Here is an 11,935-nt window from a genome sequence, read left to right as displayed (position 1 = left end):
GGCGAGGGGTGGCCCTGGCTTGAGAAAGCGAAGATGTCCAGTTGATTTTGCCCGTGGCTCTGACTCTCTTTAAATAAGTAACCGGGCGGCGGTCCTCTACTTCGCCCTCCCCATCCCCCGCAGCTGGAAGGGAAGAGGAAAAGGGTCACACTCCCTGGGTCCCGGGCGAGGCCATCGAGGGGGCCCGCGCTCCCCCGGGACACCGCCCAGCGCGCGCCCACGGCGGGGAGGCCGCCCCGCCCCGCCCCCGCGCGAACTTGGCCGCACCCACTTCCCCCGGGAGGCGCCCCCGCCGCGGCCGGGGCTGACGTCACAAGGCACCCAGCCGCTGGCGCCCCGCGGTGCGCGCCCCGCGCCGGGACCCGCCGCCCTCTCGGCGCCGACACCCAGGCGCGCCCGCGCGCGTGCCCGTCCCCGCCTGGAAGCGCCGCTGAAGATGGCGAGCCCGGCGCCCCCGGAGCACGCCGAGGAAGGATGCGCCGCTCCCGCTGCCGAGGAGCAGGCGCCCCAGCTGCCGCCGCCGCCCCAGGCTCCCCCGGAGGAGCCGGAGGAGGAAGCGCCGGAGAAAGCGGCGGTGGCGGCCGGCGCGGGGCGGCAGGTGGAGGAGGCCGCCGGCGGGGTGGCCGCCGCCGTGACCTGGCTGCTGGGGGAGCCGGTGCTGTGGCTGGGCTGCCGCGCCGACGAGCTCCTGAGCTGGAAGAGGCCGCTGCGCAGCCTGCTCGGCTTCGTCGGGGCCAACCTGCTGTTCTGGTGAGAGCTCGGGGTGGATGGGGACGTCCGGAGCGGCAGGTGACCTTGGGACGCTCGAGGGCAGGCGGAGGGCGCGCCCCGGGCCCGGGGTGGGGGGTGCACGCTGGACACTGCGGAGGAAGAAGTGTCAGCCCTCTCCCACTTTCTCGAACAGGTAGACACACTTCGACTTTCCTCCAGACGCACTGCCCTGTAAACAGTTGCCATCCTGCGGCTGGGTATCCAGCCTCGCATGCGAGGCGGTCGCTGACCCGCCGGCACCTGTACCTACAGGTGTGCCAGGCGTGCTCGGAAACTTCTGTCCTTGCTTTCTAAAACTCTCAGGGCTTGACCTGCTCGCCCGAAGTAGGCGAGCAAACGTGCTTGAACTTGTATTGGTTCTTGCACCCCCAGCAGGCCTAGCTGGACCGGCTTAGGTAGACGCTGAAGACCGCGCCGCCTTCATCAGCCACCTGAGCTGGGCGCTGAATGATTTGTTTTTCCGTTCCCTGGAGGGTCGGGTTTATTGTCTGCTCCCTGATGAGAAGACAAGAGGCAAATAGGTGGATTATGTACATCACCCCGCCCCCTAGGTGTGCACAGTGTGGAAAACAGTCATACTTTTAGGTGAAGTACAGAGAATACACAGGAATGGTCTCTGAAAAGTGCCTGATCAACAGGTTTGTCTCTCCAAAAACCGCCCTTCACCGGTAAGGGCAGGGGAAGTGTCTGGCTCCTTCATTGAAGGACGAGCCCTGTCATCTGTTACCAGTCTGATGGAGGGTGGAGAAAAGCCTTTGTTTGCAACTGTGTCCTCATAACAAGCCTGACCCACACAGTGCAGAAGAAGCAGAGCTTCAGCAAGAGATACCTCCTTACAGGACATAGATTTCTTACCCTTCAAGTTAGGAAATAAATAAATGGACAAAACATACACAGCCTGCCATTTTCTAGGTTAACTCGAGCAACTTTAAGATTTTTCTGCACATCTGTGCTGGTCCTGGTTTTCTCGTAAAACAAACTGTGTCTTATCAGGGTCCCTGAATGTGAATTAACTTTACTTTGGGTCTCTTAGCTATGTATGTTTCTAGAGTTTATTCCAAATTTGTCTGTCCTGTTATGAAGTTGTGATCACTCAAATAAGGAGGGTATATTGTATTATGCTAGATTGGGCAACAGTCCAATAGTCTTAGGGCTGTGTTTCACTCATTTTACCAATGAGGGATATGTTTTTAAACTTCTGTTTCTTAGTTTTAAATTTTATTTATTTAAAAAAATAGCTAAGGGCCAGCCTGGTGGTGTAGTGGTTAAGTTCGCGCTCTCTGCTTTGGCGGCCCGGGGTTCGCAGGTTCAGATCCCGGGCGCAGACCTACAGAGGCAGTGTCCCACATACAAAATAGAGGAAGAGAGGCACAGATGTTAGCTCAGAGCTAATCTTCCTCAGCAAAAAGAGGAGGATTGGCATTGGATGTTAGTTCAGAGCCAGTCTTCCTCACACACACACAAAAAACAAAACTAATATAGCCTCATAGTTCAAAAGTTTAAAGGTACAAAAGGCTAAACATTTTGAAAATCTCTTTCCCACGCCTGTCTCTGGCTACCCAGTTTCCTCCCAGAGGCAACCGTTGTTACCAGTATCTTTCTTATGTATCTTATGTATTTTTCCAGAGAGTGCATATTTCAGCACATACACAATATTCTATGCAAATTGTGGAATACTATCTGGGTTATTCCTCTTCTTAATGTATCTTGGCGATCACTTCCTGGTTCTCTTCCAGCTCCGTAGAATTCCATTGTAAGGATGTCACAAGTTATTTACCTTGTCTCTTACTGATGGACTAAGGTTGTTTCCAAACTTCTGCTATTTCAGTGTTATAGCTAAAGGCCTTGTACCTGCATTATTTTGCGTATATGAAACTATTTCCAGAAGTGAAGTTGTTGGGTCAAAGGGGATGTGCGCTTGTAATTTTGATGGCTGTCACTACATTATTGCACTTCTCTGGAGTTCTACCAATTTATACTCCTGCCAGCAATGTGTGTGACTCCCTGTTTCTCTACGCCCTTGCCAACAGTATTTTATCAGGCTTTTTGATCTTGCAAATCTGATATGTGAAAAAAGATATCCCAATGTGGTTTTAATTTGTATTTCTCTGAGATTGAGCATTCTTTTCTTATATTCAAGAGCCACTGTATCTTTTCTTTGCATTATCTGTTTATAAATAACCTTAGTTCATTTTTTTAGTTGAGCCTTTGGTCTTTTTCTTATTGATTTGTAGGAGCTCTTTATATATAAAAAAGTTCAGCCTAATTTCTGTAATATGAGTTGCAAACATTTCTCTCTTTGATGTATTCTTAATAACATCTATTGAAAATAATGTTTTTTTGCATAAAATAATTGAAAGGCATATTTTGTATTATTCAGGAATGACGTCTTCCATCTAATTTTTTAATGAATCTGATGGAGAGGTGAACAATGCCCAGGCGTTCAATCCAATTATAGCTTTCTTCTTATCTGTTCTATTTCTTCTCCTGCTTGCACTATCTGCGTTCCACACATGTATTTTCTTTGACAGAAAGATAACAGTCCTGCTTTTTAAATTCTGAAATACTTATTAATTGGAATTTCTGATCCATTAATTTTATTAAAATTTTGAAGTGTTTTTCCCCTTTCTTGTTTCTGAGGTTAAAATGCTTTTCAAGGACATTAAGTTTTCTTTAAATAGTGTATTTCTTATCAAGTGATCTTAAATTATGTGACACTCTAACATTTTGTGTCCCAGGAACTCTAAAGCACTGCATTTTCTATGAGAAAAACAAAAAGATCTATGTTAGAAATATGAGGAAACCAAATCTTGTCTTAAGCGATAGTGACGATGTTTTCATATTAATAAGTATTATTTCATTTTTGTGGAAATTAACTTTTTTGTGTGTGTGTGAGGAAGATTAGCCCTGAGCTAACATCCGTTGCAATCCTCCTCTTTTTGCTGAGGAAGATTGGCCCTGGGCTAACATCTGTGCCCATCTTCCTCTACTTTATATGGGACGCTGCCACAACATGGCTTGACAAGCGGGGCATCGATGCGTGCCTGGGATCCGAACCTGTGAATCCTGGGCAGCTGAAGTGGAGCATGCGCGCTTCACCGCTACACCACCAGGCCAGCCCTGAAATTAACTTTTTAAACATATGTTTTTGAATGACTTAGTACCTTGTACCAGCAATAGCTTTCAAGATTTTGAGTTTGAATTCAAAAGCTCTGACATTTATTACCTGCCCATTATCTGCAAGATTTTAATGCTGTGCGCCAAAAGGACAAAAATTGAGATGTGGCCATAACAAATGGGTATAACGCAAGGCTTCCTAAAGCAAGTGCGGTAGAAGAGAAAGAGAAAGGATGATTCATTTTGATGTGGTTTTCGGGGAGCAGTGGCATTGTGGATGGAAGAGATTGTGGGGTTCATAAGGAGATATGCTTGAACCAGACCTTGATGGCAGAAATGATTTGGGTAGATCTATGGTTAATAGCATTCCAGCCCTAAGGAATAAAATGAACAAAAGAATAGCATCTTAAAGGTGTACTTAAAATTTTGACCAATACACTAAACTGATGTGATGGCACGTGTGTTGGTAGAGAAAAGCAGTGGGAGATGAGACTGGTTGGGTGTTTTGGATGCACATTTGGGGGCACTGCTTGCCTTGAATGTCATCCTGTGTGTTTGGACTTGTTTTTTCTATAGGCAATGGGGACCAAAAAAATGCCTTGTAAAAGTGTCCATGAATATTTTAATGGTTAAGTAAACTGTGGTACATTTATTCCTATGATGGAATTCTGTATGACAATGAAAATAAACCACAGCTATAGGCAACAGCATGGATGAATTTTACCAATGTAATTTGGGGCCAAAAACCACACAATAACATGCAAAATGATTCAGTTTTTAAGAAGTTTTAAAATGTGCAAAACAATATTGATTAGGGATATACACATAGGAGATAAGAAAGACATTCTTATCCCTAAAATCAAGAGAGTGGTTATACCCGGGAGAACGAAAAGTGTGATCACAGAGGGGCACATGGAAGGTTCTGGGGTTCAGGCAGTGTTCTGTTTATTGACTTGGGTGGTGGTAACATGGTGTTCAAGTTATAATTATTTTAAAACTCTGTGTGTGTGTGTATGCCTTCTTATCTATGATATATTTTATGAAAAATACTAAAATACTAAATAATGCTAAAAAAATGGTATTCAGTCGGAGCTCAGAGGAGTTTGATGAAACACAGACCACTCATAGTGACTGTCTCAAGAAGCAGGGTTTTTACAACCTGAAATAGATTGGGCAACAGTCCAGTAGTCTTAGAACTGTGTCTCCCTCACTTTACCAATGAGGGACATGTTTTTAAAATTCTTCTTAATTTTAAATTTTATATATATATATATTTTGTGTGTGTGTGTGTGTGTGTGTGTGTGAGGAAGATCAGCCCTGAGCTAACATCTGCCAATCCTCCACTTTTTTTGCTGAGGAAGACTGGCTCTGGGCTAACATCTGTGCTCGTCTTCCTCTGCTTTATATGGGACGCCGCCACAGCACGGCCTGACAAGCGGTGCTTCGGTGCGTGCCCGGGATCCAAACCCGGGCCGCCAGCAGCAGAGCGCGTGTACTTAACTGCTACGCCGCCACCGGGCTGGCCCCATATTTTATATATTTTTAAAAATAGCTAATACCACCTCACAGTTCAAAAGTTGAAAAGTACAAAAGGGTAAACAGTTTGAAGATATCTTTCCCACTAGCTGTGCAGTTTCCTCCTAGAGGCAATGGCATCAGTTTTAAGTATAAAATCCAGTGATTCCAGTTAAACAGAAAATGGCCATGTTTTTATTTTTAAAGAATTAACTTTTTTGTGGTATACTATCAATAAAATGCATACACTGTAAGTGTACAGTCAAATGTATACACTGATGTAACCACAGCAGCAGTCAAGATCTAGAACATTCCATCACTCCAAAAGGTTTCTTTGTGTCCCTTTCCTGTCAGTACCCATCCCCCGGGGGGGATTGATCTGCTTTCCATCAGTATAGATTAGATTTGTTTTTCCTAAAGTTTCATATAAATGATACCATAGAATATGATGTCTTTTGTGTCTGGCCTTGTTTACTCAGCATGAAGTTTTGAGATCCATCCCTGTTGTGCATTTCAATTATTTGTTTCTTTTTATTGTTGACTGATATGCCACTTTAGGGATATACCACAATTTGTTTATGCTTTTGCTGGTCAGGGTTAGCTATTATGAATAAAGCTCTTGAAGAAATTCAAGCACAAACCTTTGTGTGAAATGTCTGTTTTTGGTGAGAGGAATCGTAAGCTCTGACCCATGTTTTGTATGGCCACGTGGCAGTTGGTTTGGATAGGCCAGGGATGAGCAAACTTCCCCTCCTCTTAGTCTCCTTGCTGGTCATAATACTACATAATACATTGTAATGTCTTACAATGCAGCCACCCTTTTAGGGCATACTGCCTCTGCAGCCTACGAAGCCACTCTGATGTAATTTAGTCTTGAACCCACAGTTGGAGACTATGGCGTACAGAAAAGTGTATGCATAGGCCTTTTACCTCGGAGCATCGGGCGTTGCATGACGACATTACCCCCCATTTGTGTAAATAGTAAAACTACAGGAAGGTGATTTGCCTGAGCTGACTACACAGGGGCATACCTGGCAGGAGACCTTGGGTACTCTGACTTTCGAGGTGTCTCAGGCTGGGCATCCATGCATTATGGAATGCCCAGGACCCATTGGAAGTCATTGGAGTGCTGTCCTCTAGAGTTGGTTTGGAAGGTTGCAGGATGCAACCTCCCACTTGGTGTCAAGGCCCCCTCTTTACCATCACTGGCGCGTTCCTCCAGCTTGCCTTAGAGCCATGCCCCTCAAAACAGTGGCCCCTGATGGGCAGCATGGACATCATCATCCAGTTACCTGGGTGCTTGTTAGAGATGCAGATTCATGGGCCCCACCCGACACCTACTGAACTGGAATCCCTGGAGGTGGGGCCAAAACATCTGGATTTCCTCTAGCTCCCCAGGTGATCTGATAAGCACTCAAGTTTGAGAATCACTGCGTTTGAGCGCTTGCTGGGATCATGAGCTCTCTTCCCCATGGCAGCATTTCCACTGTTGGACAACTCTAACTAGCACCAACTAGTAAGTATCTTCCTTATACGAGTGGAGCCCACCTGTTGGTTATCTCTGCAGCTGCCCAAGATCTGGGGCCTCTCCCCAGGACAGTCCTTTGTCTATTTCAAGATTCCTTCTGTTCTCCATTCCTGCTGAGTCTTCTTTCCCCCAGCTGACAACTCCTGGGCTCCTTGCACTGGCTGTTTTTCCTGTATGGTTTCCAGACTCTTCTGGACATGCTTCAGTTTATCTGTATTCCCTTGAATGCAGCATTCCTGAGATAGTCTGACCAGTGTGTACTTTCTCCCCTCCTCCTAGACAGCATCCTTCTAGTCACATAGCCTGAGACAGAATTTCTTTATTCTAATTGATAGGAACTCCCTTGACAGTGCTACTATTGATGACTGTTTAGACTCTTGTCAAACTGTACCTATATACATATATCAAATGTAGTTAAATATATATATTATATAGTCGAACTGTAACTATTAAAATTCATAAGGACGTTCACATTAAGCCCCTCATTTAAATCTTACAGCAATCCAGGGAGGCAGATGTTGTCCCCTTTGTACGCAAGAGGAGACTGAGGCCCATAGAAATGAACTGAACTACCAAAGACAACGTCAACCTGTACTCTTCAATAGATTATTTGCAGTGATGGAAATATTCTACATTTGTGCTGTCTGATATGGTAGCCAGTAGCCTCCTGTGGCTGTTGAGCATATGAAATGTAGCTAGGGTGACTCAGGAACTGTATTTTTAATTTTATTAAATTTAAATTTAAATAACCACATATGGCTCATGGCTACTGTTTTGAATAGCACAGCCTCAGACCGTAGTAATGGGGCTGGGTCATGAAGCCACATCCTCTTTCCACAAATTCACTGTTTTTTTCTATTCCATCACTTTAAAAACCAGTAGGAGACAATTAGGGCTTACATTTTTCAGTATTGGAGAATTGTACTTAATTCCAGCATCAGGTGAAAATAATTATGTTGGGAGAGGGTTGGTTCTGCATTAAGAGGGATCTTTTTAGCCTATTCACCAGTCTGGTCCCTGTTCCTCACCTTATCTCAGCTCCATCTAGGCAGTCAGCACCATGCATGACTGCCTGTTTCCTGCCCACGTGGTGCTGGCGGTATACCAGAAGCCCAAGATCTGAGCTTGCCTCAGAGAGCTTACTCTCTGGTTTAGGAGACGTGGCTGGTTCAGTGAATTGATTGAAACAGTACACCACAGTTCTAAATTGTATGCCACTGTCTGTAGGGCTTTATGGTTTAGGAATAGTGGAGATCAGGGGGGTTTGGAATAGTTAATGAAAGCTCTGTGCAATTTATTGTATAGGTCTAGAAAAGAGGACGTAATTGTAAAAGTGAGGTTAAATGGTAAGGACTTTACACGTAGGACGAACCCAGGAATAAATATGGGATGAGCACTGGATGTTGTCAGCATGGGGAGACTCACCTGACTTGCGTCGAGGGTATGTTCTGGGGAGCGGGGAATATGAATTATTAATCTTGGGTGGGTGGCACCAACACGGGATCTGAAACATTGTAGATGTTTGGAAAGGTTTGATGAACTGAGCTGGACTAGAGGATATTCCCCTAGCCTTGGTAAGGTGTGGCTAGCTTGAGAAGGGTCTTGCAAAATGGAAAGGCTTCAGTTCATTGAAAGTAGTTACGGACATTTTTCATATTCAACACTCAGCAAATGTTTCTTGAGTGTGGCCTCACGTGCTTATTATTAGACACAGGGCTTCCATGCGATCCTATGGAAGGCTGTTCTCTCAGACCTTGGTACCTCACCACCAGGAGCTGGTTGAGGACCTAAGAATTGGGGGCTGTTTTTACCAGATTAATACTCATTCTAGAAACTCATCAGGTTTTTCTCTCTACTGTAATAGCTATAAATCTCATCTTTAGTGATTTTGTACAATTTTATGGTTATGCCGTTTGGGTAATAACTTTACCTTAGCTTCCTTTTGTTCCTCTTTTTTCTTTTTATCCTGTTGTACATGAATATTTTTTAAGCAGTCTGATTGATCAAAATGAATACAAATAAATGAGGAGTATGGTTATTCCTAGCTGCTGGGGATACAGTGATGACTAAAACACATTCTGATCCCTGGTGAGAGAAACGGATTAGTAAGCAAATAATTCTAATGCAAGGTTGTGCTGCGAGCACTAAATTATCACACATGGGCCAAGAAGAACCAATAGGATTTTCTTAGGCAGCGAATGACGGGTATAGGGTTTGGGGAGGAGACAGGATGATCAGTGCATAAAAAGTGGAAGAGAGCTAATACATATGGAGTAGCCATTATGTACTAGGTGCTCAGTTAATTCATGGAAGCTTGAACAGGGTACACAGTAGCACTCATAAATATTCACTTATGTAGATATAGAGAGAGATGGGGGCAGGGGGAGAGAAAGAGATGGGAGGGGAGGGGATGGGAGGGTGGTTTATTTGCTGGAGGAATATCCAGAGTTGAGGTTGAAAGAGAAACATTGGGGCCAATTTATGAAGAGGTTATTATTGGACTGTGCTCAGGAATTTGGACCATATCAAATAAGCAGTCTTTGTCTGTTACCCTAATATAAAGACCATCATATTAGTCCATTTCTTTCAAGACCTCCATTCAGAAATTCAACAAATATTTGTTGAGTGCTCCTACATGCCAACACTGTTCTAGGTGCTAGAGATGTAACAGTGGACAAAACGAGATCCCTTTTCTCATGGAGCTTATATTGTAGTGGTGGAAATGGTGGAAGAAAGACAACAGACAAATATACAAAATGCTCGGAGAAGCTGGATGCTAGGGAGAAAACTAAAACAGAGACGGGACAGGGAGTTACAAGGAGGTGCTAGTTTGTTGCAGTGGTCAGTGCTGGCCTCTCAGAGCAGTGACCTTGAGCAGACACCTGAAGAGCAAGTCAGGGAATGATCCCAGTAGCTACCTCTGCAGTGGAATGTTCCAGGCGAGGGAATGGTGTGTGCAAAGGCCCCGGGGTGAGAGTGGGCTTGGAGTGTTTGCAGAACAGCAAGGAGTCCAATGTGGCTGGGGTTGGGTGAGCAAGGGGAGATACCGTTAGTTCAGCTTAGAGCTTCATGCAGCAGCTCTGCTGGATTCTGCTTGCTGGCTTTCCCTCGGCCCCCCTGGATGAATTAGGGGAGCAAGAGACTGGGGCCGGACACCAGTTAGGACACCTTTGCAGGAGCATGTGATGGTGAGGAGAGACAGTGGGGATGGAGAAGAGGAGATGGATTCAGGGGAGACTCTGGAGGTAAGATTAGGAGGACTGAGTGATTTCATGGGTTCTAGCAGAGACAGAGGTAGCGGATGACTCAGCCCACCAGGGTAAATGGAGAGAGCCTGGTATTAACCAGTGGGGGTCATTGAGGTTGCAACAGGTTGTGGCAGTGGGGAAGGAGGGTGACATGCCCAATTTTGGGGGTGTTGAATTTGATGCGCCCATGGGCCATCAAGTGAAGTTACCCAAAGAAGTCCCCGTGGGTTAGATATATGGGCCGATGCTCAGGGCACAGGTTGGGTGGAAGTACAGATTTGGATGTGTTGGGGTGAAGGCTTAGGGAGTGCGAAATTTCCTAGGGTACACTTGTTGAGTAATATGAGAGGAGAGCCTCGGGGAGAGTGTGGAGGAAACTGACATTACCAAGGTTGGGGACCAAAAAGAGCATCTTAGAGGGCCGGCCCGGTGGCGCAAGCAGTTAAGTGTGCGAGCTCCGCTGCATCGGCCCGAGGTTTGCTGGTTCAGATCCCGGGCGCGTGCCGATGCACCACTTGTCAAGCCATGCTGTGGCAGTGTCGCATATAAAGTGGAGGAAGATGGGCACGGATGTTAGCCCAGGGCCAGTCTTCCTCAGCAAAAAGAGGAGGATTGGCAGATGTTAGCTCAGGGCTGATCTTCCTCACAAAAGGAAAAAAAAAAAAGAGCATCTTAGAGTCAGAGCATGGTGAGTCCCAGAGAGAAGGGTCCAGAGGAGCCAAGGGAGCCAAGGAGGCTAATGGCCGAAGTCCTCGGCTAGTGTTGGACTTGGCAAGTGCTCCCTCCTGGCCTTCATGAGAGCAGCGTCTGTAGGGCGTGGCTTCCCAATCACACCAGAAGGAGAGGGAGGATTCTCTCTTCCTTCCTCCGCATCCCTGCCTCCTCGGTGCACATTGCACCTCAGTCTCTGTGGAGGACAGGACTCTCTACCTGTCCCTTGGGCCCCTGTGTGATTTGGTCCTCAGGCTGGCTCCTAACCTGGCAAACGGGAGTTTGCCAGGCAGTTTAGGAAATCCGTTCTCTCTCTAATGGCCAGCTTTCACACCTATTGAGATACCCTATTTTGAATGTCAGAAGCTGCATTTTAGCTGTTTCTATTGCTCCTTCTGGTCCTAACACCCCCCCTTGCCCCGCCCTATGCTATCCTCTGTCCACTCTCCAGATACCTGGAGACGCCTTAGTGGGTTCCCTGAGGAACAGTGGAATTTGCGGGGATGGGGATGATGAAGAGGATGTTGATGACATGGGGGAGGGAGAAGTGACAGCAGGGGGCTCTGGGAAAGCCTGAAGGGACTGGGCTTGGACACCTCTTCCTGCAATACCTGAGGACAAGGGGGAAGGTGGGCATGCCTGTAGTGGAAGTGGCCTGGAGTCCTGTGCCTGGACCAATGGCGGCTGAGTTCTCTTTGAAGGAGGAGGATGATCTTCTGAGATGGAGGAGGCTGAGGGAGGACGAGACTGGCTATCACTTTCATGGGGAAAGACGTCAGGAAATCACAAATGATTGAGGGAAAAGGCGCAATTACATTGTTTTCTTGGCTTTTTTAATTTTTGGCCATTTCTTCAGTGAATACCTTTTTATCAGGTTCCTGTATCGTCCTCATAGACGAATTTCTTTTCAAGGTGCTTTTTCTTTTTTTTTTTTTTTTAAGAGAATAGTACTAAATTTAGTGTTGTGGTCACCCCTCTACTATATTAGTTTAACAGTAAATATTACATGGGAAATTTCCCATTTGCTAAAGAAGCGAGATCAGAT

General features: G+C 46.0%; 1 protein-coding gene across 1 annotated transcript in view; it reads left to right on the top strand.

Annotated features, from left to right (window-relative positions):
* Window positions 1-403: 403 nt before the first annotated feature.
* Window positions 404-11,935, top strand: part of RETREG1 (reticulophagy regulator 1) — a 141,184-nt gene continuing 129,652 nt past the window's right edge. Inside the window, exon 1 of the mRNA XM_004422688.3 lies at window positions 404-750. Within this exon, the coding sequence (XP_004422745.1) occupies window positions 437-750 (314 nt within the window). The 5' untranslated portion in view covers window positions 404-436. The remainder of the gene's footprint in view (window positions 751-11,935) is intronic.

The sequence above is a fragment of the Ceratotherium simum genome, chromosome 18, assembly GCF_057802395.1.
Source record: "Ceratotherium simum simum isolate JZ-2026a chromosome 18, ASM5780239v1, whole genome shotgun sequence".
Lineage (NCBI taxonomy): Eukaryota > Metazoa > Chordata > Mammalia > Perissodactyla > Rhinocerotidae > Ceratotherium > Ceratotherium simum.
Note: the sequence above shows the minus strand (reverse complement) of the source record. Positions and strands in the feature narration are given on the sequence as shown.